At 48.5% G+C, this 27,096-nt stretch overlaps 2 protein-coding genes across 3 annotated transcripts in view; one reads left to right on the forward strand and one right to left on the reverse strand.

Annotated features, from left to right (window-relative positions):
- The window catches only part of LPIN2 (lipin 2), a 78,653-nt gene extending 70,036 nt beyond the window's left edge, over positions 1-8,617 (forward strand). Inside the window, exons 14-20 of one of the 2 annotated variants that reach the window (XM_008074761.2) lie at positions 626-776; positions 1,458-1,606; positions 2,145-2,231; positions 3,213-3,365; positions 3,757-3,871; positions 4,504-4,607; positions 5,179-8,617. In XM_008074761.2, coding sequence (XP_008072952.2) covers positions 626-776; positions 1,458-1,606; positions 2,145-2,231; positions 3,213-3,365; positions 3,757-3,871; positions 4,504-4,607; positions 5,179-5,323 — 904 coding nt within the window. In that variant the 3' untranslated portion in view covers positions 5,324-8,617. The remainder of the gene's footprint in view (positions 1-625; positions 777-1,457; positions 1,607-2,144; positions 2,232-3,212; positions 3,366-3,756; positions 3,872-4,503; positions 4,608-5,178) is intronic. The other variant, XM_008074762.2, reaches the window with a different exon arrangement.
- A 3,554-nt stretch (positions 8,618-12,171) lies between these two features.
- The window catches only part of EMILIN2 (elastin microfibril interfacer 2), a 57,088-nt gene continuing 42,163 nt past the window's right edge, over positions 12,172-27,096 (reverse strand). Inside the window, exons 5-8 of the mRNA XM_021707418.1 lie at positions 17,495-17,908; positions 15,622-15,654; positions 14,870-14,998; positions 12,172-12,604 (exon numbers count right to left, since the gene is read on the reverse strand). Of these exons, the coding sequence (XP_021563093.1) occupies positions 12,267-12,604; positions 14,870-14,998; positions 15,622-15,654; positions 17,495-17,908 (914 nt within the window). The 3' untranslated portion in view covers positions 12,172-12,266. The remainder of the gene's footprint in view (positions 12,605-14,869; positions 14,999-15,621; positions 15,655-17,494; positions 17,909-27,096) is intronic.

A 27,096-nucleotide genomic window follows, 5' to 3' on the forward strand; every position in this document is an offset into this window, starting at 1 on the left:
TGAGGGCTCGCCAAGTTGCCCAGGCGGGTCTCGAACCCGCGGGCTCAAGCAATCCATTCACCTCAGCCTCCCAAAGGCGCGGGATTACAGGCTGAGCCACCGAGCCCGGCTGCCTCATTCTTCTTTATGCCTGTTCGCCTCTCCCAGTCCAATGCTTGCTTTCTTTCCCACTTTCTGCCTCTTTTATGTCTTTCTGAACCTCAGAGTTTATTTTCTTGCTCTTTACTGTCTTCTTTTAAGGGATGTATACATTTTTTTTACTCTTTATAAAATTTTAAAAATGAATGTAAGCAATTAATGTTTTCTTTAATTTCTTTAATTTTCTTTATGCCTTTTGAAACATACATATCCTTTTCATCAAGAGTCAGTAGCCGTCATAGCATTTGCTGGACAGAGCAGAAGATAACAGGTCATAGCCTGAAAGTGACTGCTTGTCAGTTGTGACCTTATGATACGAATATTTCAGAATAAGTAACAAGGAGCATGGCTGTGGAGAATGATGGATGGAATAATTTTTTCCATCCCTAGAAAGGATTTAGCATATCTTTATTTTCTTGATCCTAAATGAAAAACTCTCATCAGTAAAATGCCCTGCTGCCTCTTCAGTAACTGGGTGGATGTTCAGCAGGCCAGCTGAAGATGACTCCTCCAGTGACGAGGGGTCACAGGAGCTTGAAGAATCGATCAGAGTGGATCCCCTCCCCACGGAGCCCCTGAGCCACAGCAGTAGCACAACTTCTTATAGGAAATCTCTTCGACTCTCCTCAGACCAGATCGTGAGTCTTGTGTGATCCCTGTGGGTTCAGTAGGACTTATTTTAGTAACTGCCTGATTTAATGCCCTTTCTCTAGTCCCCAGCCACAAACGTGCAGCACAGTGTGTTCATGTAAATGCTCATCCACATGGGAACTGAGACCCCTTGTCCCCAGGGAGCCATCAGGCCCCCATAGGGAACCTGTGACCCAAGTCCCTCCACCCACCACAGACCTACTTCCTCCTTCCTGAGAGTGAGCCAAGGAATCTGTATTTTTAACTTGTTACCCTGCTGAAATCTTAAACAGCTAATCCCATACTAGGCTGTGAACTATCTCTCAGGCACCATAGCAATGGAGAAATTATATTTTAAACACAATTTCCTCTTTCTTATTTATTTCTTACCCACTGACTTGGACCCATTTTCAATATGAAAAGGTGTTTCTGGGACCAGCAGGAGGCTGTGGCCAAGGCAGTGTGATTCTCAAGTGTGGAGAAAGAGCAGAGACATTTTGTTCTGTGGGATTTCAGAGAAGTCCTTGGAATCCAAAACACTGTCTGAGCAGTGACTTCTTGTGAGCACATGCTCAGCACCCCAGAAATCATCCTGCCTCTTGCTGGGATCCTGAGACACTGGTTATTGATTTGTAAATTTTCAAACTTTGTTTCAACTGATCTTCTTTATTCTTATCCTTTTCAAAAAGGCAAAACTGAATCTCCATGATGGCCCCAATGATGTTGTGTTTAGTATTACAACCCAGTATCAAGGCACCTGCCGCTGTGCAGGGACCATTTACCTATGGAACTGGAATGACAAAATCATTATTTCTGATATCGATGGAACAATAACCAAGTAAGCTCAAGCCCACCGTGGGTGACAGGGAAAACCCTGTGCTCAGGGAGGGGCGGTTAGTGTGCAATGGAGGCACCTCTCCTGGTGTGCCAGCCCTCAACCATAACATTTTATAAACTGTATGCCCTGAGACATGTTGAGTGTAGTCCCCATGGGGTCATTTTATGGATGGAGGAGATGGGTAGAGCCACATAAATGTAACGTCAAAAATTACTCTTAGAAAGATTTCGTTATGGCTCTCAATTCTGATGTGAAAAGACAACAAAGAAGCTGTTGATATTAGAGAGGAGTAAAAGAAGAATGTGTGGTTGGGAATTGTCCCTGGAAACAAACATCTTGCTCTCATGTGACTCCATGTTTAGAAGTACCTAAACATATATTTGTAGGGAGCTGCCTTGCAGTTGATTGAAGCCATGATGGCATTGGTTTTAAAGTGTCCCCCACCCACTGTTGATGGGCAGCTGATATTCAGCCGAATAGGAAAATGCTTTATATGTTTGATTCCTGATCCCTTTTCCCATCTGCACCCTTTTCTTAGGTCTGATGCTTTGGGGCAGATTCTCCCACAGCTGGGTAAAGACTGGACTCATCAGGGAATAGCAAAGCTCTATCATTCCATCAATGAGTAGGTATCCCTTCCCTCTTGTCAACTTGCTCTAGTGAGCTAGGATTTTGCTTTAAGAAAATAGCATATTAAAAAAATAACATAAATTGTCAGTTCATACAAATTGTGTGTTTATGTTCAGCTATTCCTGCTCTTCTTTCTCCTTTCCCTGTGGCCTCACACAAAGAAAAGTGGCAGCCCCCGTTGATGGTTCTGAGCTGTGTATGCCTGGCCTCACATGACGTGTCTTACCTGTATCATCTCAGTGAATCTTCACAATGCTGTGATTTCAGGCACTATCTACAGCTATAAGTACAGCCATAACTTTTTTTTTTAAAGCTACATTATAACAAGACAGCTGATTTTCATTTTTGGTTTATATTTTTAGGTATTTTTACATTGCATTTCTTTGAGTAGGTAGTAAATGCATGCATGAAGGAAACAATTAGCATGTGGGGTGTGGGACGCTCTCTCAAGGAACTCTAGGAGGGAAAGCAGTGACTCTGTGGGAGCCTAATACATACATTAAATTGATGTGAAAAATTACAGTATCTTTAGTATTAGTTGAAAATGCCATAATATGGAAAGTATGAATATGTCAGTTACCTGAATATAATTTTGCTTTTTATGGAATGGGGTTTGTTTCTTGCAGATTGACTATAAATAGGATTCCTTGTATTTTTTTCTTTACGGTAGATCATTTAAAGATGGTCCAAAGTTTTTGTCTGTTCTATAATGCGGCTTTTGTGGACTAGATTCTGAACATATTATCTCAATACTTACAAGCTTATCATTATTCCTAGTTGCATATGCCTCCATTTTTATCCCCATGGTCTTTTTCCTTGGAAAGGTGAAATCTTTATAACCTAAGTAGTCTCCTGCTAAATTCGAGAATTTGATTTTCACAGTAAATGAGAGGAAAAATATTTGAATCTTGTTAAAAGTACTTTTTATTTCTCTTTAGCCAAAAGACGTGAGCTAACAGGATGTGTATTCTTTCAGGAATGGCTACAAGTTTCTGTACTGTTCGGCCCGGGCCATCGGCATGGCTGACATGACCCGTGGCTACCTACACTGGGTCAATGACAAGGGCACGATCTTGCCCCGGGGTCCTCTGATGCTATCTCCCAGCAGCTTGTTCTCTGCCTTCCACAGGTACTTCTCCAGTGGGCAGCCTTGGCTGCCTCTGTGTGTAGGGCCGGGTGGGACTGGGACAAATGCAGTGTGTGAGGCCAGACTCCAGGGACTGCAGTTCTCTTGGTTCTCTGGGCTCTGTAGTGTCCTGACACACACTGCTCACCTTATCTGTGTCAGGCATGGTGAAGAAAGTCAAGTTCTAGGAATTTTCAGGTTTTCTCCTTTCCTAACCCTGTCACTCAAATTTTCTTAGTCATCAGACTGGTAAAGAAGGAGAAAGAAAGTTACCAGTTACACAGGATTAAAAAAAAAAATTGCGTGGTTATGAGCACTAAAATTCTTCCAGAACCACACACTAGGGAAAATTACCATTTTGAGTTTGGCGACTGTATTTGTATTTTTTTCTTAGGGAAGTGATAGAAAAGAAACCAGAGAAGTTCAAAATTGAGTGTCTAAATGATATCAAGAATCTGTTTGCCCCGTCCAAGCAGCCCTTCTACGCTGCCTTTGGGAACCGTCCAAATGTGAGTGTCTCCTGTGCTCTGAATTCTGGTGTGGGTACTTTTTGGGGTGTAGCCATGTCACAATGCTCAAGCCAGTTTTGTAAGCAAAGTGAAATGTCTGTTCTTCTCAGTGAGTTTTCATTTGATCTGTCCCAAATTTCTGTAGCAATGGGGAGGTCCTATAGGTGCAGATCTGCCTGATAATTTGTAGGAAAGATGCTTTCTCTTTGTATCTGTGGCATCAGCTCCACTTCCTCAGGTGGCTGATTCATCTTCTAAGTGATATAAGCCATGCATCTGCACCAGAGCCAGGGCCTAAGTGATGACCTTTTATTAGCAATTTGCGATCTGATCTGCCTCCTCAGAGCCATCAGGCCTCGGGCATGTGGAACACATTGCTTCTCTTCATCACTTCCTGGCCTCTTTGCTTCTTGGCTGCCCAAGTTCGCTGATCATCCAAGCACCCTCTGGGTTTGGTACCACTCTCTAAGTTTGTCTAAAGCTCAATTTGAGTAGCAAACTGTACTGTGCCCAGCACCACGTGTTTTCTGGAGCCTCCTGTTCATGCAGTGCTTCTGCCTCATAAGGAACCTGAGAAGCATCTCCTGATGTCATTTCCCTGGAATCCCCCTGCTTGATGTTGTCTTCTGCAGGATGTCTATGCTTACACACAAGTCGGAGTTCCAGACTGTAGAATATTCACCGTGAACCCCAAGGGCGAATTAATACAAGAAAGGACCAAAGGAAACAAGTCATCGTAAGTGCATTCCCGGTTCTTGACCCAGCAGCCAGGGGTGCACTTGGGGACAGACAGATATGAGCTGAGATCAGGTCCAGCTTGAAGGAGCAGAACTACACCTCATCTGTGGGTGTTTTTTTCTTCCTAAGTAGCTGTTTAAAGAGTCCCTGCCAGATGCGGTGGCTCATGCCTATAATCCTAGCACTTTGGGAGGCAGAAGTGAGAGAATTGTCTGAGCCCAGGGGTTCCAGACCAGTCTGGGCAACTTAGCGAGACCTTCTCCCTACAGTAAATCAAAAAAATTAACCAGGTATGCTGGTGTACACCTGTAGTTCCAGCTACTTGGAAAGCTGAGGCCTGAGTCCAGCAGGTCAAGGCTGCGTGACATTGCACTCCAGCCTGGGCAACACAGTGAGACTCTGATTCAAAAATAAATAAATAAAAAATAATAAAGGGTTTCTGATAATTTAAGACTTGTGTGAGGAAGTCTGAGCTTTAGGACAAGAGTGAGACCTGCCTATTTTTACAATCACCATTTTAAGTCTCTGACCAATTTTGAAGTAACAGTCTATCTTTCCCAATCTCCTAGGTATCACAGGCTGAGCGAGCTTGTGGAACACGTGTTCCCACTTCTCAATAAGGAGCAGAATTCTGCCTTTCCCTGCCCGGAGTTCAGCTCCTTCTGCTACTGGCGAGACCCGATCCCTGAAGTGGACCTGGACTACCTGGCCTAAGGTGGTACCTTGGCGGGCAGGCAATGGGGCCCAGTTCCTCTCCCCACAGCAAAGGAAGGTGGATAGCCCTTCTGCTGACCTAGACACCAGCTTTCCCAAGCAGAGACAGGGGCACTTAGAGCTGGCACTGCCATCCTTCTTCGCCTTTCCAGGCCAGCTGCTTGGCCCAGCCACCCTGGATCTCAGCACCTGGAAAGAGAAGGGAAGGGCTTGGCCTGGAGTTGGAGGCCTGGGCTCCCTCCCGTGGGAACCACACACGTGCTTCCTCTTGAGTTGTGTGCTGAGTACTCCTTCCACTGCATGATTTAAAGGAAGAAATGGAAACTAAAAAAGAGTGGACCAAAACATCACACAAAGTAGAGTGTTACAGTTTCCACTGGGCCATTGAGATGGTCTCACTCTATAACCAAGGCTTTCCTCAGAGGGCCTGATCCCCTGAACTGCTCTAGGTCCAGTTAGTGATGTTGGCTGAAACTGCCTGTGCACATTTCTCCTTTGGGCACCTCGTTTCCTGCTTCACTGAATAGGACAGCTACTCCTGTGGGCTGAGTTGGGAGATCCTTAGGGCCCATGCACCAGAGCCATGAGCCCAGCCCCACAGATGTGGGCTTCTGGAGGAGAAAAATCCCCTTAGAGTATCTTCTCATCTGTGACTACTCCACGATGAGAGACCTTTATGCTTCTTAGACCTCACCAGAAAAACAGTTCTTACAGGTGTGTATTTGATGTCTGTAATAAAAGTACTAATGGTAGCAAGTTTGGTTTAAAAAAAAATTCCAACAACTGTTTTCAGGGAGGCCTCAGATAGACAGTTGTGTGGGGTCCTGGGAAGAGTATTGTATCCCTCTGCCTGTTGCCTAGCTTAGGTAGGCCTTTGGGTGTCTTGCTTTTTGACAGGATTTCTAAAATATGCTGTGGTGCAGATTTGCCAGGGAAGTATAATGAAGCTTGCCTAAAGGCCACTAGCCGGTGGCATTTGGCTTTGTCTTTGGAATCCACTATAACAAAACCTGTGGAACCCAAGTAAGAGAGGGGTCTTGGTACGCCTGTTGAGCAGACTATTCCTTAACAGTGTCCCCCAGCCCACGTTCGACCCTGCGTCAGTCAGGAGACTCATATGGTCAGCAGTGCAGACCTATGAGACTCTGTGAGGGCACAGGGGTGCCCATGTGTTTTCAATAAAATGTACACGGCAGCTCCATTTAGTGGCCTGGTTGTTATGAGCTCAAGTCAAGGGTCTGAACACAGCAGCAAGGAAGGAGTATATGCTGTAAGCCCCTCCAGAACTTGTGGTCTGCTGGCTGTTGACAGTCACTGAGATATTAACAGCAAGAGAAACTGTCAGAAAGGAGCCTAAGAAATGACCCCAGGTCGTAGTCCCCATTCGTGAGAACACGGGAAGCAGAGGTTCCTGAGCAGAGGGAGCAGCAGGTACAGACCCTCGCTCTTGGGATGGTTCAGTCCAACTCTCCATGCCCCTGCTGTGGAAGTGGGGACCTTGCTTATTTTAGTTCGTTTCGCCTAAGGTGATACTGATCTAGAGGTGGAGATACAGGATGGCTATCTTTCCAGATTGGAGAGGTGAAAGTCCCTGACTGCTTTCAGCCATTTTTCCCAGTGCTATTGGATGCAGAGACAATGTTAAAATCTGGGAAGCACGTCTTCCCAGAGAAGGGACAACACGAGCTTTCTTTGGTGCAGACTTTCCCCCCTTAAACTGTTCACAAGGATGAACAGTTTAATGAGTTTATTCATATACCATAGGTTAGGGATCCTGGGTTCTGTTCATATGAAGTTCTGCCCAGCTAGTGAGTCAAAGTTCTAGCAGAGCAACCATACACCCACTTTGTTTCATAGATGCCATTAGTGCATCCCCTCGATTGTCTTCTATTTAGAGGAAGAGTGAAAGCTTCATGTGCTTAACCTGAGCTTATAGTAGGACTTCTTTACATACGTGTGGTTCTGAAAATCTTAATATGCATTTTCTTTCGTCCGTTTTAGGTTGTCCTGTAAAATTTTTTTGGCTAGGTAGTTTGTTTCTTTTTCTTAACAGCTATCTGTGGACACATGGGCCTTCTTAAAGAGTCCATCCTAGGACCCAGATCTCCCAGCCCTGTGTTGAAGGTGGCTGGTCCCTTTGTCCTGGTGTCCATTAGCACTAGACTTTGTTGCTACAGATTGATCCAGTGGGTACATGGGCTAATTAACATGAGTCTTTCCTTGTTTAAAGGAGTCCTTCTTGCTGAAAGTAGATGGTTACTATTGCTGTCGTGTTATGAAAGTATTAAGTTTGTGCTGAAAATCCGTTGCCATTTGGTACAAATGACATTTGTTCTTTCTATGAAAGAGAGATGCTCTCAAGTGTGTTTGTACACAAACCCTTAGGATGGTGAGTCAAAGTATCACCCCCATGCTGTCTTCAGTGACGGGTGATGTCGCAGAGAGATTGCAGGCAGATTGGGCTCCATGTTGTTCCATCAGTTGCCCATTGGTGAAGTGGCCCCTTCCCTCTGCAATGCAGTCTCACTCTAGGATTTGCTTTGCTGTCCACGTATCGAAGCTTGTCCTGTCAAGTTGCCACCTGCCGATCTGCGACTGTGTGAGGCGCTTGCGTGGGCCTGGAGCATGCAGGCAGCTTCCGCGTTTGAGTACTGTGTTTTGCTATGTTTAAAAACATCTGCATAGTTTTCGCCTGGACAAAGAAATTTACAAGTGTGATGTCCTAAAACGAAAGCTGCTAAAAACTTTGGGGAGAACAACTGAGAAAGCTGACTAGCAGCCCGGGCCATGCTGTGCCCTTGAGCTGCCCTTGGCCTGTCGCCGCATGGCCTTCCCATGGCTTGCTCTTGAGATGCAGGCAGGACCTTTGACAGAAGAAACAGTTGGAAGTCAGCCCTTCCACCTTACATGAGGTGATGAAAACAGACTTCAGGGAGTTTCATCTTTTTAAGTGTCATCCTGGGCTTAATAAAACTGGTTAAAAATTGAGTTTTTCCTTAAAGTAAGTGCTCTTTCCAGGTGAAAACTACTTTTTGGTTTGGTTTGGTTTGAAAGTAAGAAAGGGAAGGGAAACTTTACTCTTTTAATTTAATAATTATGTTCAGCCTATGATGAATTATTTGATTATTAGACAACAATGTCACTAATAAGTTTTAATTTGTCCAAAATTAATTGTAAACATCAGTACAGTACTCTTATGGTAAAGACAATTGTCTTAAGATGAATGGCTCATATTTTGGTGCAGTGTTTGATGTTAAAACAAAATGTTACAACAATAAACAAACATAAACTGAATGCATTTGGCTCTTTGCTTCAGAGGACATTTAAACCATCTTCTCTATACTCTTGCCAGAAACTGATAATTTCCATCAATTAGCATTTTCATCTTTGCTGACACTTAAATTTGTCTACAGGAGGGATTTCTTTTTGGTGCTTATTTTTAAAACCTGACTCCAGAAGTAAGGCTACACCCACAGGAACTAACCTCTTGCTTTGTACACCCTGCCAGGAAATGATTCATTCATCCATATGTAATTTCTGCTATAGTCTGGCAGTATCCATGAGGCTGGTTTTACCTCTTACCCCCTCAGCCCTTTGGGGTCCCTGAGCCCTTGATGCGTGAGTTCATTAAACCCGTCCCTCAGGGAAGATATGACTTAGCATTCCTGAAGTTTTCAGATAGCAGAGTCAAAGTGATCTTTGATCAGAAACTACATCCTACGCATTATTTAAATGAGTATCTTTTCATCCTCTCAGATCGCTGGGCCCTTACCAGATACAGCATATGTTGAACATTGTGAATCAAGGTCCCTCCATGGGAGTGTGGGTTCCAGCAGGGAAAAGTTGTGCATTTCATGCTTCTTTACCATGACATGATGGCTGGGTGATGGGAACCCAGGGGCTTTGGGGTGTACTGTAGGGATGAAAAGCAAGAACTCGGACCGGGAGCTCTTAGATTACCAAGGAAATGGGTCTTACCCAGAGCTGCTTCATAGGAGCAGCTCCCTGCGTTCAACCTGCCTGCATGCAGCCTCCTTCTGTTGTGCCTGTGCCCCTTGGAGCTGGCACGTGGCCTTCCTTTTCCCTTCTTACTCTCAGATGGGTGTAAGAAAAATGCACATATGTGCGTTTAGAAAATGGATGTGTAAAGCCATGTTTTACAGCTACAGGCACAAACTTGAGTTTGTCTCTGAGCACAGATATTCCTTTCTTCCAAGCTATAAACACACATAAGTTGTGAAAAACAACCTGAAAGCTGGGAGTCATTTGGGAAAGCAAGTTTACTGTGCCATTGAAATAATTGCAAATACAATTTGCAGGGTTTGCATTCTTTATTGCAGGTACCATTTTGTCATTTTTAATTACTTAAATTAGGCCATTTGCTAGTGTTACGGGGATAGGAGGAGTGGATGTCCCAGTCCTTCTCTGCTTATGTTAAGAAGTGCCCTCAGCCTGTAGTCCCGCGCTTTGGGAGGCTGAGGTGAGTGGATTGCCTGAGCCCACGGATTCGAGACCCGCCTGGCCAACTTGGCGAGACCTCATCTCTACAAAAAACCAAAAAAATTAGCCGGGCGTGGTAGTGCATGCCTGTAGTTCCAGCTACTTGGAAGGCTGAGGCAGAAGGATCACCGGAGCCCAGCAGGTTGAGGCTGCGGTGGCCAGGAGCGGCCACTGCACTCCAGTCTGGGCGACAGAGTGAGACTCCAACTCAAAAAAAAAAAAAGAAGTGCCCTGACCTTTTTCAGCAACAGCTTCCTGGTTTTGAAAGCTGTCACCTTGTATCTGATGACATCTGTGGGCTGGCTATGCGTCTAGTTGCAGGCACACTACTTTGGGGGTGTCAACTTCCTGAAGGTGCTGATTCAAACCCCACAGCCCTGAGCAACACTGACACTGTTGTCCTCTGCCTGCACAAAAGGATGGACTTCCCCTTCCTAAAGACGTGGGTTCCTAAATGAGCCAGGACCTAGCGTTCATCCTATTTTATCTTGAAGCAGAGGCAGGATGTGGCTATAAGTAGGCTTACTTAACTTTTTTGCCTGTCTTGAGTACACCAAGCTGAAATTCACCTTTGTCAGTACATTAGATGAGAGGCACTGAGAGGACCGAGTTTGACTTGATACTCGAGAGAACCATGTGTGGAGTAGGAATAAAGGAAAGTCATCGGCCCTCTCTGGTCTCTGCCTTTGTGACTGCTGAGCATTTCTCTTTGGCATTGAGTGAGGTCTTTTCAAAAGGAATGAGAGGCAAGAGGGCAAAAGCATGTGTGCGTGCCAACTGGGTTTTCCTGAAAATGCTCCACTGCATCAGGGTTTTTCCATGAGTCATTTCTAGGGCAGCCAGGGATCCTCTGACAGCTCCCTTCAGCCAGTTCCCCAGCTGTAGAAACAAGAGGAGAGAATGCCACTCTCCTTCCCACTCCTAGACAAAGAGGTCCAAATTGTAATAGTAAAACAGCAGACTTTCCCCCTGGCTGGGGGAGGGAGGTTCAATAAGAGCTCTGAGGTGTCCAGGGCCCACCCTGTAATTTTGTTTGTAAACAGTCCTTGAAACTCAAAGCATTTTTGCTACGTAAGAGTCCCTTCTGAGGCACTTGCCCATTTCCCAGTGATGCTTGACTGACTAGCAGGTTTTACCAACTTGATCAGCAAAGAATGCCTTGAGCTAAGAGTGTCTAGAGGTTTCTGAGGCTGCTGGTGACAGATCAACATGCCTGGGCTTCTCCTCAGGACAGAGCGTGCTCGCTGTGGGAAGACCACTGCTTTCTCAGATGACCTCAGCTTTCAGCCTGCGATCAGCTCTGTGTTGGGCCTCTTGTTGCTTAGGAACCTGAGAGGTCGTCAAGCTGTCTCTGCTAGAGAGCTGTGCAGTGAAGCCATGAGGATTTAGTCTCATTAGCCAGGGCAGCTGCTGACGAGATGTGAGTTTCCAGCCTCCCCTGGAAGCGCCTCTCTCCAGCTGTGGGATCACATAGGGGCCCTGACCTCCACACACATCTGGTCTGTCTTTACGAGCCAAAACCAAAACCCAAGTGTACAGTTTGGATGCTGAGAGGTAATAGTTTTAGAGTTGAGATTAATTTATTCAGGATTACTTTCTACAGTCCATTAAGGGGGGGAAAAACTTTCTACAGTTTTGTTTAGCAACAACTCCTAATCCATAAGGCACCAGGCTTAAGAACGGTAACTTGAAGTGATTTTACATCTTTATTGACACTCCCTGTCTTTGCACTTAAATTGTACATGTCATTTAAGGAGCCCAATAAGCTTCATGAACAGTCTCTAACCCATCCCCATTTGCAGCTGGGCCAAGGCCAAGTGAGCAAGGGGTGTGAGTCCCAGGCAGCAGTGGTGAACCAAGCGTGGCCCAGCCCACAAACTCGGGGTCTCTGTGTGGTAGCATAGGCCACCTCAGCACTTCAGTGTTTGAACTTCTCCTGCAGTGTAAAGACAGACAGTGTGGCTCTCCAGGAAAGACCAGTCATGGTGACCCGCCCTTGCCAGCCTGCCTCCTCCCTGCCCACAGCTCCTCCTCTGTCAGCAGGACACCGGCCCATGACCTCGCCCTGCAGGGGAGCAGTGGGAAACTTGGCTGTGAGCGTGGGCCCAGCCCAGGAACCCTCAGAGGGAATCCATAGGTGGAAGCTGGGAAAACACAAAGGGAGGACACAGCTCTCAGGCAGGGGGCTCTTTCCAGGTCTTCCAGTTGTCCAGTCTGGGTAACAGAAACATCGAAGGCCACATTCACCGTGTTTCACTCCTCACTGCCTGCCTGGGCGCAGTAGAGCACAGCAGTCTCAGCAGCTAGGGAAGGCCTTCACGCAGGGGCAGGTGATGGGACGGATGCAGGAAACCAGCCCAGTGCCCCCGTGACATACGAAACCAAATATATTAAAGCTCAAGAGTTTTTACAGCTATCTTTTTCCAGCCTCTCCCTGGTCACCCTAGAGGTGAGAAAGGAAAGGATATAAGAAGACCCCACTGAACGTAGAGTACATCTCGTCAAAGTCTGTGTGAGCCAGCCTGCCCCCGGTCACCACGACGTTGACGCCGTCTCCCGCCTTCAAGTGCACAATGAGGTGGAACGCCCCTGGGCCCCCACAGGTGTGCAGAGCCCCTGGGGGGCGGTGGTATTCCAGGAATTCTCTCCTGTACCCAGCTGTGTGCAGCTGGGCCACGCTGGCATTGGAAACCGACAGCACCGCTTCCACGTAGGCGTCTCTCTCGGGGGTAAGGGTGGCTGTGATCAGGTAGCGTCCATCATATGGCGCCGTGAAGACCCCTGGGAGGAGAAAGGCAGACCCTGTGTTCGTCTGACACCATCACAGCTCTTGGGAGCAGTAAATTAACCTGGACACGGGACTCTTGCAACGGCAGTAAGTTAACCTGGATGTATCTGTTTGCAGGTCTGCCACAGCTTTTTAGCGTTGAAGTCCTGGGCAGATGAGGCCAGCTGGTGCCCACATTAAAAGGCAGAAAGACCCTCTATGCTGCTTCACCCTACAGCCACTGTGGGTGTATGCTGAGGTCACCTTAGTTTGTACCACTTCTGGCCACTGACCCAAGAATGCCTCTTGGGCCACACATCTCCCTCATTGAAAGGACCTGAAGGCCAACTTACAACCAGCCTCAAGGGTTGGCTTCTGGACCAGTACCCATGAGGCAGGACCAAAGAAAGAAGCTTGCCACCAACTCGGGGAGAGGCAGGTGCTGAACCAGGTAACCTTGGAGGCCATGCCAGGCTGCCTCACTGGACAAGTAAGTAGACAGGTAGTATCCACTCATGGCCAGAAGTGAGTGCTGACATCACATAGCCTATGACCCACATGTTTTGGGCCTGGAGAGGCAAGGGAAGTGGTGGCCGGAGGTGAGGAAGCAACAGAGCAGCTGAGGTAGCCCAATAGCTAGAAGAATCAGAGCCTACACCAAATGCTGGCAGGAACAACCACTTCCCGGAGCTCTGGCACCAGACCTTGCCACCGACTTTAAGCCCAGCGCTGACAAATCAGGGCCAGGGACTAACAAGGAATGGGCCTCAGGGGCCTGGGCCTTCAGTCTGCCCTGAAAAACAGAAAAGGCCCGTCCACCCATCCTCCTTCCTAGCTTGGAACAGCAAGCAGTCTAGAGCTTCTGGAGTCTTCTCAAGGCACCTGGCCAGAGGACAGAGCCTACTCAGGCACCTGGGTAGCTTTCACCTTTGCTCAGAGTCAGCCTGCGATGAGGCCTTGCTTGAGTTCACCCAGAACTTCTGAGTACCTGCTCCAGGTGGGACTACACGTAGCTCAGGGAATGTGAGAATGTAGCTCCGACCTGTCAAGGGGCCAGCCATCCCTGCAGCCAAGGCAGCATGGAGTCAGGGGGGAAGGGTGGCCTGACTCCAGAGGCCCTGGAAATTCTGAGCAGTCTCAGGAAGAAACTGCACTTTAGTTGAAAGGAGGCGATGTTCCTTCTGCCCTGTCCTGTCTAGGATGCTGAACTTCACTCCAGTGGACCTGGGGTACCAGGAGTGCCGCTTTCCAAGCTCTGCAGGTGACTCTTAGCCTCGCTAATGTTTAAGAGCAGGCTGGACTTGATGGCTCATGCCTATAATCCCAGCACTTTGGGAGGCCATGGCGGGAGGATTGCTTGAGCCCCAGAAGTGCAAGACCAGCCTGGGCAACATAGACCTTGTCTCTACAAAAAAAAGGCCACTGCCCTAAAAACAGACAATGACCAGGCATAAACGAGGACGATGGCTAAAAACTACAGGCAAGAAAATCAGGTCCCCCTCCTATCCAGTGGCTTATGGCAGCAAAACCTCCCTGGGCACCACCAGCCTGTGGGGAAGACCTGTTCACTGAGTGAGCAGCACAGTGACTGCTGAGGGTACAGAGACAGTTGGGAAAGGCTCCAGGCCATGGAGACCTCCCCACACCTGTCCTGATGGGCTTGGACACCTGGAACCCTGTGTCTCTCAGGGCTGCCCATGGTCCAGGTGGGGAAGCGGGAAGGTGGGAATAAAGTCCATACCCACTGTCTTCTCGAGCCTCCCAGAATCAACCTGAGGCTGGGGTAAGGGGATGATGACACAGGTTGCCGCGCACAGACTCAGAAGTTCACCTGAAGCAATTCCGTTCCAGAGCACGAGCCTCTCTGGGGAGACTGCAGCCCCATTTCTGACATGAGAGCCCCAAAGGAAGCCTCCCACTGGCCGGACTGTCCTGGGTGTCAGGATGACTGTCAGACACCAAGAGGGGTCGCTGGTGGCTATGGGAGGAGGCTGGGTGTGGTGGGCTGCACTTTGTTAACAAAGTCATAAAAATGAACAGCGACTCCAATAGCGAGTGCTGACTAGGGTGTTCTCACGGCTAGAGAATGTTGCACGCCCATGCAGCCTTGCAGCTGGAAATCCACAGAGCTGGACACAGCCACATACCCACTCAGGGCATCTGCTCTACGGTAGGCCCCCCCCCCCCCGACCCCACAGGACACAGGAAACCAGATAGTGATGGGGGCCTACTGCATTTGGGGAGGAGGAGACAGCCCTGCATCCCCTTCAAACACTCACCGGTGCTAGGGTCGTAAACGTCTCCATCATTCACCAGCACTTTGTTGAAGAGGACGACGCCCCCATCACTGGGGAAAGGCTTCTGGGTAAGGCCAGCAGAAAAAGACACCAGAGAAGGCACTGGAACGCCTGGAGCAGAGACAGGACATGAAGTGTTTGACCTCTGGTGGCGGGACTGGTGTCAGGGCCTGGAAGACTGAGGCCTATGTGCCAGGCCTGTTTTATTTCACCTAAGAGTGGTGAAGCAAACCACTTTTCACACCCAAGTGCTAGGGGGTTCCCTTTGCCTGAGATCTGCAGTCAGGACAGCTGAGGAATCAGAAACTGGACAGGCTCTTATTGGGAGGATGTGAGAGAGGGAACCATGTGTGTGCCCGTGTTGGAAGGCTGGGAACAGGCTGAGGGTGCACGACGGGAATACTATGGGAGCTGCTTACTAATCTGGTGAACTGGAGCCCCAGGAAGCTCATTGGGACCACATAGGGCAGAGGCCCACCCAGTGATCCCCTCAGGAACCTCAGTGAGCTGGAATGATGTGGGAGGGAAAACTCTACATCTCAGCCTGACTCTAACCCTCTCTGGGGAGGAAACCTTGAGGGGTTCGGCCCACAGCAGTCAGTGAAGGCCTGTCCCACTGCTGCTAGGCTGAGCTCAGGCTGGACCTGGGCTAATAGCCCACAAGGAGGAGGCAGGAAGGGAAGGGGCAGGGGCTACCAAGGAGAACTCCCCTCCTGGTCTCCCAGGAGACGTACCTGGGGAGGCCACAGGGGGTGACTTGGGGTATCCTGGAAAACAAAATGGGAAAGAATTGTCAGGATCCTCGACAGCACCTTGTTTCCCGGAGCCGTTTTTTCTCCTGCTCCTCACAAGCTAAAACTGAGTCTTCATTATGAAAGAAACAGAACAAGGGCACCCACTCAGTTGCCTTCTTAGAAACAAGCACGTCTGCACCCACCTGTCCCTGCTTCCTCACAAGCCTACTTATTGCTAGCAAGGAAGAGGCCACTGAGGGCAAGCTGGCTGCGAGAACAGAAAAGAAAGAGTGCTGGGGCCTTGAAACCCAGGCCAGGGAGGGAAAGTCTACAGGCTGAGTCAGACTCACGCATGCCAGCTAACAGCTTACTCTCTAGGGCATCTATTCAAGAATTTTGTCTCCAACTAGACTGAATGCTGTATTTGTGAAATGGATGCATGGGAGGGTAGGTGGTTGGATGGATGCATGCATGGAAGGGGAAGGGTGCATGGATTGATGCATGCATGGATGCGTTGGTAGATGAAACGTGTATAGATGGGTGTACGGATGTGTCTGTGTGTGTATGCGTGGATGGTTAGGCAGATGGGTACAAGAGTAGATGAATGGGTGAGTGGGTGGGTGCATTTCTGGATGGGTGAGTAAATGCATACATGTGTAGATTGGTGGATAAACTGTATGCACGCATGTGTAAACAGATGGGTGGTTGTATGCTGGATACATGGATAGATGCATGGAAAGGTGCATGCATGGATGGACAAATGAATGAGCAAATAGCCCAAGGGAGTGTGAGCATCCACAGTACGTGGAACTAATAGAAGGCAAACTGTTATCTTAGAAAAGGCGGCATAACTGCCTAAGAGCTGTGATCCCTACAGCTCAAGAGGCTGAGGAGGAATAGAAAAAGGGAGAGCTGGTGGGAGAAAATGCCTCATCTCAGCAGTGATCCAGCCTTCTAGGTAGCCACAGGGCTTCAGGGATCATGGGTGCACCAGGCTTTCTTTGATGGGGACCAACCCTACCCCTGCCAGTGTCTGGGTGTCCCCGATGGTCAGCCTGGTCTGCCTCGGAGAGAACTGGTTTGCATTGTCCTATAGCATATAACATGACCTGTCCCATGCAGAGTCACCCGTTGACAAGTTACAGTCCCAAATCACAGTTTCCTCACCCGTAAAATAGAACCAACAGTGGTTCCAGAGTGCCACTGGGAGGACTACAGGAGATCGAGACATGGGTCCAGCCCTCACATGTGGTGGGGATCCCACAAGTGCTCACTCCCTTTTCCTCCTATCCCCTGCCTTCACTCTGATCACGACTGCCCTGCGACAGTAATGGTGCTGACATTCACAGATCACTTGGAGCACCTCCCGGCCAAGCACTGAACAGGCTTTCCTCCTCCACCTTCGCGGTAGCCCCCATTCTGTTACTATCCTCACTTTGGGGCCGAAGGAACTGGGTCTCAGAGGTCAGGAAGCTGACCCAGGCCCCAAAGTTGGCGATGGAGCCACCCTTCTGCCTCGCCACCTGCTGTGTCCTGCCTATGCTGCTCCACAGCTCCCAATACACTGGGTTTCCTAGCTGCGTCCTGCTAGGAAGATCAAGGAGCTGACCGGGCATGGGTGTTCCAACCCCCAGTACAAGTCGATTACTAAGTGGAAGGTATTGCACTGTCCCTGGGGTGCCCTAGCCTCCACCTACTTGATTAGCATAAATTGGTCCCTCTGGCCTCTGCATCCTTGAAAAGCTACCTTTCTGAACTTGTCCCCTGTGGGCTGGAGTTTGGACCTGCCAAGACCCTGCAGCAGACCCTGGGGCTCAGGCTGATGTCTGTGGTATCCCCAGTAGGTCCTCCCACGCCACCACACTGGCCTTACCTGGTGCTCCCGCGTAGCCTTCAGCGCTTGGGACAGGACCCTGTCCGGTCTGGCCATCTACTCCCTGGGGCAGGCCCCTCCCCGACATGCCCATCCTCCCCGGAGGCCCAGCTTCACCAGTCTCCATGATGACCCCCGTGGAGCCCGGCAAGGAGGACACTCCTGTCCAGCCAGGCCGCACCAGCGGGGGCAGCTTCTCCTCAGGGGGCCGTGGCTGCACGGGCCTCTGGGGAAGGACAGGCCACTGGCCCGTGTGTGGCCGTTGTTTGACGTCCTCCGGGAGTTGGGGACCACTGGGCCTTGGCAGTGGTGGCAGCGGGGTGGATGCTGGCTGTGTGGGCTCCGTGGTGGCTTCTGGCAGTGAAGGGGCCTTCCCTTGGCCTGGAGGCTGGGGTGCTTCTGAGGGTTCCTCGGCTGAGCATGGGGAAAGCAGAAAGACACAGAATTGGGTAAGAAACCTCAGCCGCCACTGCCCAGTCGTGGGTCCCTTTGTGAGGCCCCTCGAGGCTCGAATTGCTGTCTCTGTGGTATAGCCTGCAAGGCTGGGGCATCGCCCATGTGGCTGGGGCATTCTCCTAGCAGGATGTGCAAAAGCAACTCCAGCCTGCCTGCATCTTCTGGGAAAAATAAAAAATAAAAAAACTATGGGTCTCACTGCCCTCCAGTCATCTGGAGAGCTGCTCAGAAGGCCAGTGGGGAACCCCTGCCTAGGCCAGGGGGATTTTTAGGCCTCCCCTTCCACCCTGATGGTTGCATCATTTTTGGCTCCAACACCCAGCATTCTCTGATTTCATGGCATTGAAAGGGACCTGATGCCATGAACCACCTTATAGTCTCTAAAACATGGCGGTCCTGGCATCAGCCTCACCAACTGGCTGCTGAGGGACACTGCTGTGAGACCCCAGTGGCTGATCAGGGACTGTCAGGAAAGCTCAGCCTGCCCCTGCAGCAGGGCAAGCCTCAAAGGAGCAGGGATGCCCATTCACCGGCCACAGCCTTCACAGTCATCAGCTGAGGGGCTTTCCAATAGAGGAACCTCCTGATTCACATTTCCCCGCTCTCTTGAGATGGTCGTTGTGACATAGCCAGCGCTGCCGCCCTTTCCTCCTATGAATACGTTACTGGAACCAGTCTTCCAGGAAGCCCTCCCTGACTGCCCACAGGACTTCTAAAAATACCCGAGACTGGCTGAGAGCTGAGAAACCACTCACAAAGCGAAACGCCACCCACCTCCTCCATCAGTCTGGTGCCCACAGTGGCCAAGGTTTTAAAGCTATACAATTATGCCTCATCAAAATCAGTGATTGCATTTTAACCTGCTGTCTAGTTTTGTTTTAAAACTCACTAAGGGGGCCGGGCTTGGTGGCTCAGCCTGTAATCCCAGCCCTTTGGGAGGCCGAGGTGAGTGGATTGCCTGAGCCTGCGGGTTCAAGACCTACCCGGGCAACTTGGTGAGACCTTGTCTCTACAATAAATAAAAAATAAGCTGGGCGCGGTAGCACATGCCTGTAGTTCTGGCTACTTGGAAGGCTGCCAGAGCCCAGCAGGTCGAGGCTGCGGTGGCTGGGAGCGCGCCACTGCACTCCAGTCTGAGTGACAGAGTGAGACTCCAACTCAAAAAATAAATAAATAAAATTAAAAATAAAACTCACTAAGGTAAATACAGCAAATCAAACACACACTTCCCCTCCACCTACAGTGCCAGGTTGCCAGAGGTTGACCCCAAGAGAGGTCATTTCTCAAACAACCTTTCCTAATCAGTGTTCCATGAGAAAAGTAAGCTCTATAGAAAATAATGTGAGTGATCACATTCTCAGTTCTCCTGAGCATAGTGCAGAGTTCAGTCCCTTCTAAATACAAAGAGGAGAAATTAATTCATTCCATACAATGGAATAGCATTAGTATTTACTTCCCCCTCTAGAATCCTGGTTGGGAAGGGCTGCACTAGACAGAAACCAAAGCAGAGGGATTGCAGACAAGGAGACATTAGCCACAATGGAAGACAGGAGTGAAACATCAGTCTAAAAACACTTGAGTCAAGCCCAGGTGTGATGGATCACACCTGTAATCCCAGCAGTTTGGGAGGCCAAGGCAAGAGACTGCTTGAGCCCAGGAATTCAAGACCAGTCTGGACAACATAAGACCTCATCTATGCAAAAAATTCAAAAGTTAGCTATAGTAGTACCCGTCTGTCATTTCAGCTACTCAGGAGGCTGAGGTGGAAAGATCACCTAAGTTCAAGAGGCTGAGGCTGCAGTGAGCCATGATTATGCCACTGCACTTCAGTCTAGGTAACACCAACTCAAAGAAAAATAGATATTAAAATTGAAAATAATAAAAACACTAAGTCAAGTTTACACCCTGAATGAGGAGGCTCACAACTCCATCTCCTGCTCAGCCCTCCTGAGACATTTGCTTATACCTCCAGTCAGAGATAAGATTCTTCATACTGATCCTATAGTGAAGCCCATAGTCATGAAACTCTAATATCTCCCCATTAAATATGAACTAAAGTCAAGATCATCTGATATATGAGGGATGCTGCCAATATGAAAAACAGACCAAAACAACCCATCCAACCAACCAATAAAAAAAGAACTCCAAAGAGATAGACATGGTACAAGAAAATAAAGGTGTAATATCCTCAGGAAAATAGAAGACACTGCATCTAAGATGCAAGAGTAGATTGCTATAAAAAAGGATACAGAATAAGGATGAATCCTTGCTGATTAAAATTATGCTTCTCAAAATAAAATTCAGTGAAAGCACTGATAAACAAAACCAAGGAAATCTTTCAGAAGGTAGAAAGATGACAAAATGGTGAACAATAGGAAGGAAACCATAACAAGAAAAGAGATAGAAAAACAGATGTGTGGGGGTAATGGGATAGTCAGGAGAGAATTTTCAAGTTTCCCAAGACTGATGAAAATGAAAGATCCCAGCTCAATTATTGAATAGAAGATATAAAACCAAGACATATTCAGAATACTGAAGATAAAGAGAAGATACCACAAGACTTCAAGGGAAAAAATATAAAACTGTGAATCAGAAAGCCATCATCAGGCTTCTCAGCAATATTATTGGAACCTAGAAGACAAGAGAGCACTGTCTTCAAGTGTTGAGGGAATATAACTTTTATCTTTGAGTTCTATACCCAGCCAAAATATCCAACTATGAGACTAGAATAAAGACATTTTTTAGGCAGGCAAGTTTTTTTAAAAAATTTAAATACTATCAAGCACCCTTTCTTAAAAAGGTTGGAAAATATGCTCAATGAAAGGAGGAAATAAACCATGAAAATGAGACATAAAAAAAAGTTAAAGGCATTTCCACAGTGGTAGAGAAGAAAGGCTCAGCATAAAAGCCTTGCAGCAAGTCTAGAGAATAACCAGCCCTACTTGAATCAGAGCAATAATTCCAGAAGGGAGGTCACCATTTTTTTTTTTTTTGAGTCAGAGTGTCACTCTATCACCCAGACTGGAGTGCAGTGGCACCGTCACAGCCACCACTGCCTTGACCTCTTGAGCTCAGGCAATCCTTCCACCCCAACCTTCCAAGTAGCCAGAACTACAGGTGTGTACCACTACATCTGGCTTTAAAAAAAAATTATTGTATAGACAAAGTCTCACCAAGTTGCCCAAGCTGGTCTCGAACCCCTGGGCTCAGTCAACCCTCTTGCCTCTACCTCCCAAAGTGCTGGGACTACAGGTATGTGCCACTATGCCTGACTATTTTACTTATTTTTATAAAATTTATTTGTAGGCTGGGTGTGATGGCTCATGCCTGTAGTCCCAGCACTTTAGGAGGATCACTGGAGTCTAGGAGTTTGAGATGAGCCTCGGCAACATAGCAAGACCCCATTGCCACACAAAATAAAAAAATCAGTCGGGTGTGGTGGCACGTACCTGTAGTCCCAGCTACTCAGGACGCAGAGGCAGAAGAATTGTCTGAGCCCAGGAGGTCAAGGCTACAGAAATCTGTGATTGTGCCACCACACTCCAGCCTGGGCAGCAGAGTGAGACCCCAACTCAAAAAAAATCTAATTGTAGAAGACACTAAGAGCCTGTTTCCACCCTTTCCCCTCCAACCCAATCATGCTGAGTCTATTCCTTGTCTTTATTTTCCTCCTTCCCCAACTTCCTCCTCCTTGACACTGTCTCCTTCTAGCTCAGAAGTCAGCCTTCCTCCCAGGGCACATGCCTCTGCCTGAGCCTCGTGCCCCAGCCTCCCTGCTCTTCTTAAACTTGCTCCATCCAACATCACTCCTCTCTTCTTAGCCTCTTTCTTTCCTCCCCTGACTCCTTCCTTCTAGCTCACGTGAATGTGTCTCCATCCAAAACCCAGGAAAAATAATACTTTTCCCAAGCCCTACAACCCTCAATGAATTACAGTCAGCAAAGTACCTTAAAATAGCAAAGTACAGGCCCCTCCAGTGGGGACCTCACTTTCTTCCCTGTCTCCACCAAAGCCTTCTGGTCGACCCTCTTCCTTTGAAATCTGCCATGGTTCTCCCGTCATGCCACCCGGACACTCAGAGTCACATTCCACTCGTCCTTCTCTCCCTCCCTCTCTCACACAGGCATGTCTAAGCCCAGCTGATTCTGATTTTGAAACATCTCTTGGAGCCTTCATCCACACCTTTTCCAGAATGCTCTTAATAAGCATTCTGGTCATATTATTTCCTGCTCAAAAATCATCTATTGTTCTCCACTGCTCATAAAATCAAACCGAGTCTCCTCAGTCTGACATTCTGAGTCCCCAGCCCCTTCAACCGCTGTCCACATCCTCACTGGCCCCCAGCTGTCCTCTGGCTTCCCTGGCGTCCTCCCCCTGCTTTTGCACCCCCTACGAAGGCCTCTTCTGACACCCTCACGGAGAGAAACAGCATCCAACCCTGAAGTCCCAGTTCAAATACCACCTCCTTCATGAAGCCATCTTGGCTCTGCCCAGCAGGGCTTGAGCAATCCCGCCTCTGAACCAAGATGCCAAGTGGACTCTGAGGGCTCCTCCAGTGGTTCACATCTTTCCCCTCTGGCTGGATGATGAGCACTTGGGGACAGCATCTAAGTTACCATCCACCCCCAGAGCCTGGCACAGGACACAGAGCACTGAGTGTTTGGTGAAGATGAAAGCTGAAATTATGACAGGTATAATGGACCACGCCCTAAATTCTGGGCACCCAAATTTTGCCAAAAATAACTGCCATTCCAGGGTCCTCTTGGGGCGGTTCTGGGACACACAGGATGACGACAGTTCCCTCTTTTGTATCCCTCACTCCCCGAACACCCAGACTTGTCACACCAAGTGGAAGGCAGGGGAAAGGAATGAATTAAGACACTGCTTGGGTCAAGTTTCCTCCGTTCATCTCCCCAGGGAGTCCATGCACAAGTGCTGTGGAGAGCCAAACGCCCCAAAACAGCCCGACACATCATAGCAGACAGTGAAGAAAAGACTGGGTTTAATTCAGATTGTTGCCCCCAGCCCCGGCCTCCCCCAGCTCTGGCTTAGTCCACGGCATTACTTGGGTGTCGAATGCATACTTTATGACCAAGTCCTCACAAAGACTGGAGAGCACTTTGCGTGTTCTAGAAAGATACCTCTCTGGCAGTCTGAACCGAACATGTGTTTCTGATTCAGAGGGCGACCATTTGAAACGAATTCTTCACGAGAGCCAAGGTTGTTCCGTGTATGTTTTAACTCCTGAGGAATGATGGGGACAGACCAGCCATGTGGCACCAGGCCTGCCTGCCCACAGGGGGCCTCATGCCATCCTGAGCAAGTCTGGCAGGGTCGCAGCCTCACCATGGATGAACCTGGCATGCAGGCATGAAAAGCTACACCCTGTCCTATAAAGCTCTCACTAAAAGCCAATTTCATCTTTTTTTTTTTTGAATCGAGGTCTCTGTCACTCAGGCCGGAATGCAGTGGCACCATCACGACTTTGTAGCCTTGAACTCCTGGGCTCAGGAGATCATCCCTCCTCAACCTCCCGAGTAGCTGGGACTATAGGAGCATGCCACCACACCTGGCTAATAATCCAATTTCATCTTCACCAAAACAGACTTTCCTCAGACAATCCCCAGTGATCCGTGAGGCTGATGTACTGAAAACAAGAGTCTTTCACCTGAGTTAACACCTTCCCTCCAGTTCTAGGAGTCTTGGGTCATCTCCTGTCTCCAGAGAACCCTGCTTTCCATAAGAACCTGAGGGCCTGGACCATGGGAAGAGCCATAGGAAGGGGCTAGCACTAGATTGTGTCTTGTCACAGAGCAGAGTTTTAGGGGAAAGCCTGGCCTTAGTGCTCAGGGTCTGTGGTTGAGGCCCGGGAAAGCCACTGAAACCTGCTTGTCCATGTAACAGGTTCAACCTGCAGTGCCCTCTTGTCATCCAGGCAGAATCTGATGCCAATCAGAAGAGTGATGTATGCTTCATGAATGCCCTGCTATTTGGGAAACACCATATACATGCAAATACAATTCATAAGAAGTCTGGTTGAGCGGTGGCTCATGCCTGTAATCCGAGCACTTTGGGAGGCCGACGCAGAAGGACTGCTTGAGCCCAGGAGTTCAAGACCAGCCTAGACAACATAAAGACAACCTTGTCTCTACAAAAAAAAAAGTCAAAATATTAGCCATGTGTGGTGACACATGCCTGCAGACCCAGCCACTTGGGAAACCGAGGCAGGAGGGTCACCCGAGCTCAGAAGTTGGAGGTTGCTGTGAGCCATGCTTGTGCCACTACACTCCAGCCTGGGCAACAGAGTGAGACTCTGATTCAATAAATGAATTTAAATAAAATTAAATAAATTTTAAAAGGCTGGTTGAAGTAAAATCTGATCTCCCCTGCATCCAAAGGGTCTACCTGCTGACCAGACACTGAACCTGGAGAAGGATTTTAAAGATGCTGACCAAGACTTCAAACTTAAAAAAAAAAAAACAGCAGCAAAACGCTGACCTATGGAACGCTAAGTGCATGGACGGAAGATGCTTTCACAGTTGACTGCCCAGCTGAACAGCAGAGCGCTATTTCCTGGGAAAGAGTCCCCCCATCATCACTGACTGAGGCATGAGAAATGCTGGACTCATCAGGAAGTTCAGAGAGACTGGCTCCCTGCACTAACAGGGCCCAGGGAGAGCCCAGACAAAGGGGCTTCTGTAAGGACAGTTGCTGATCTTCCTGCAGGATTGGCTACTGAGGTGCCTGACAGCGACACATGCAGAAGGATCCTAGGGCCGAGAGGGGACATAGGCATTTGCTGGAATGCGTCTACTCTGGGCAATGACCACCTGGATGCTAGTTTGGCCTGGATTGGAATGAAGAGAGAAAGCCCTTAAGCTTGTGAGAGGGAGCACTGTGTTGGCTGCATCTCAGAAGGTACCCTATTGACGCCAAGATAATGAGTCCAGGAGTAGCAACGGTGAAACCCATGGAACGGGCTAAAAAGGAAAAAATGGGTCTAAATATCTGCCAAGTACAAACTAGAGAACCTTGAAACATAAATACAGCTGCAGTCATGTGTTAAAATCCGGGCCAGTGCATTTGAACTGGAAAGTAATTTACTATAGAATCCCACATAGGGAGAGTCACCCAGCTGAGACTCAGATCATCTGGAATTTTTTTTTCTCTTGTTTGGTAGAAATTCACAAGCTGATTCTAAAATGTATTTGGAAATTCAAAGGAGGATCTATGCTACCTGATTTTAAGACTTATTATAAAGCTACATTCATAAGCCATAAGGAGAGACTTACCAAAAACCGGAAAGGAGTAGAGGGCTCTCTCTCACACACACACACACACACACACACACACACACACACACACACACACACACACAGAGCCAAGCACTGTCGTTGGCGCAGAGTCAAAGTCAGTGGTTCATCCTTCTGTTCCCCGCCCCCATCCTTCTCACTCTTTCTAGGCACAGCTTGCCCTGGGTGGGTGTATCCTACTAGTCTCTGAAGTGGACTTCCTTCCACTTCCAAGACCAGAATTTTTTTTTTTTTTAGTTGGGATCTCACTCTGTCACCCAGGCTAGAGTGCAGTGGCATGATCACGGCTCACCACAGCCTCGACCTACTGGACTCCAGTGACCCTTTTGCCTCAGCCTCCTGAGTAGCTGGAACTACAGGTGTGTGCCACCATGTCTGACTAATTTTTTTTTTTTTTTGTATAGACAAGATCTCACTGAGTTGCCCAAGCTGGTCTTGAACTCCTGGGCTCCAGCAATCCTCCTTTCTCAGCCTCCCAAAATGCTGGGATTACAGGCATGAGCTACCATGCTAGGCCAGGACCAGAGTTTAATTACAAATTCATCCCTGCTGCACAGAAGTATTGTGAGTGAGCCCAGGAGTTAGTGTCTTTAAAGATTCCAGAAGACATTATGCATTATACATTATGGGAAGAGCACAGCTCTGAGTTCAAGGTTCAGACAGAAAAGCAGCTGCTACTTACACCAACCAAAGAACACTTCAGAAACCAGATACCCACAGGGTAAATGGTGTGAGGTGTCAGGAGTTCAGCATGGCTTGAATGCATGCCATTTAGGCCTTATATATTTATAAAACTCTAAGTCCACCATGCTATCTTGGGCCTAAACTGGCCCCAAACATAGCTGCTTTCAAGTCGAAGGTCAGGCTGTCAAGATATTGGCCAGGCTTTCTGGTTACATACTTATTATTTGAAGAGCCCATGCTTTTTCACTCTTACTGCTTGACTTCAGCAACTTGACCAAAATAGGATTCTGAACTTGTTTGCTACACTCCTAAGTGAAATGCCTTGACAGGCGAGTAATAGGAAGTGATGCTATTGTCGCTAGAGTGCGTTGTAATACGTTTGTGCCATCTAAGCAGGGTGTCCCCTCTTGGAAGCATGACATCAGAAAGGAGAAGTCCCGGTCACACAGCAATGCCCCTCTGCCCGCTCTTCCTTCTCACCACCTCACTCATCTGGAAGGGGAACAGCCGGAAGGTGGGGTCCAGCCAAGGTTCGGCCTCCACATGGGGCCGGGGGAAGCTAAACGGGGCCCGGGGAGGGCAGGCTGCCTAGGTAGCCACGTGCTGATGCTGTAGGACTTGCAGGCCAGGGCCGTCCCACATCCCAGGCAGGAGACGGCTTCTGCGGTCACCCAGGCCTGGGAGGCAGACCTCAGTGGCCAGGACACAGCTATGCTCGTGGGGATACCTAGGCCCACGGACTTGAGTGGGGGTAAAATTGGGCAAGGGAGTGAGTGCATGCAGGAAGGCAGGGCCGCCTGCGGCCACCCTGCAGGGGACAGCAGGCTTAGGAAGCTCCTTTTCATTTAGAAATGAATTTGTTCACAAGTGATGAGCTTCTGGCCGATGACAGTATTTGTGGGCCAGATGCAGTGGCTCATGCCTGTAATCCCAGTTCTTTGGGAGGCTGAGGCGGGAAGATTGTGTAACCCAGAGCTCAATACCAGCCTAGGCAACATAGAGACATGAAACGTCTCTCTAAAAAAAAAAAAAAAATAGGCCGGACTCGGTGGTTCAGCCTGTAATCCCAGCACTTTGGGAGGCCGAGGAGAGTGGATTGCCTGAGCCCATGGGTTTGAGACCAGCCCGGGCAACTTGGCGAGACCTCGT

Source organism: Carlito syrichta, unplaced genomic scaffold, assembly GCF_000164805.1.
Source record: "Carlito syrichta isolate Samal-C Ts95f unplaced genomic scaffold, Tarsius_syrichta-2.0.1 Scaffold317479, whole genome shotgun sequence".
NCBI lineage: Eukaryota > Metazoa > Chordata > Mammalia > Primates > Tarsiidae > Carlito > Carlito syrichta.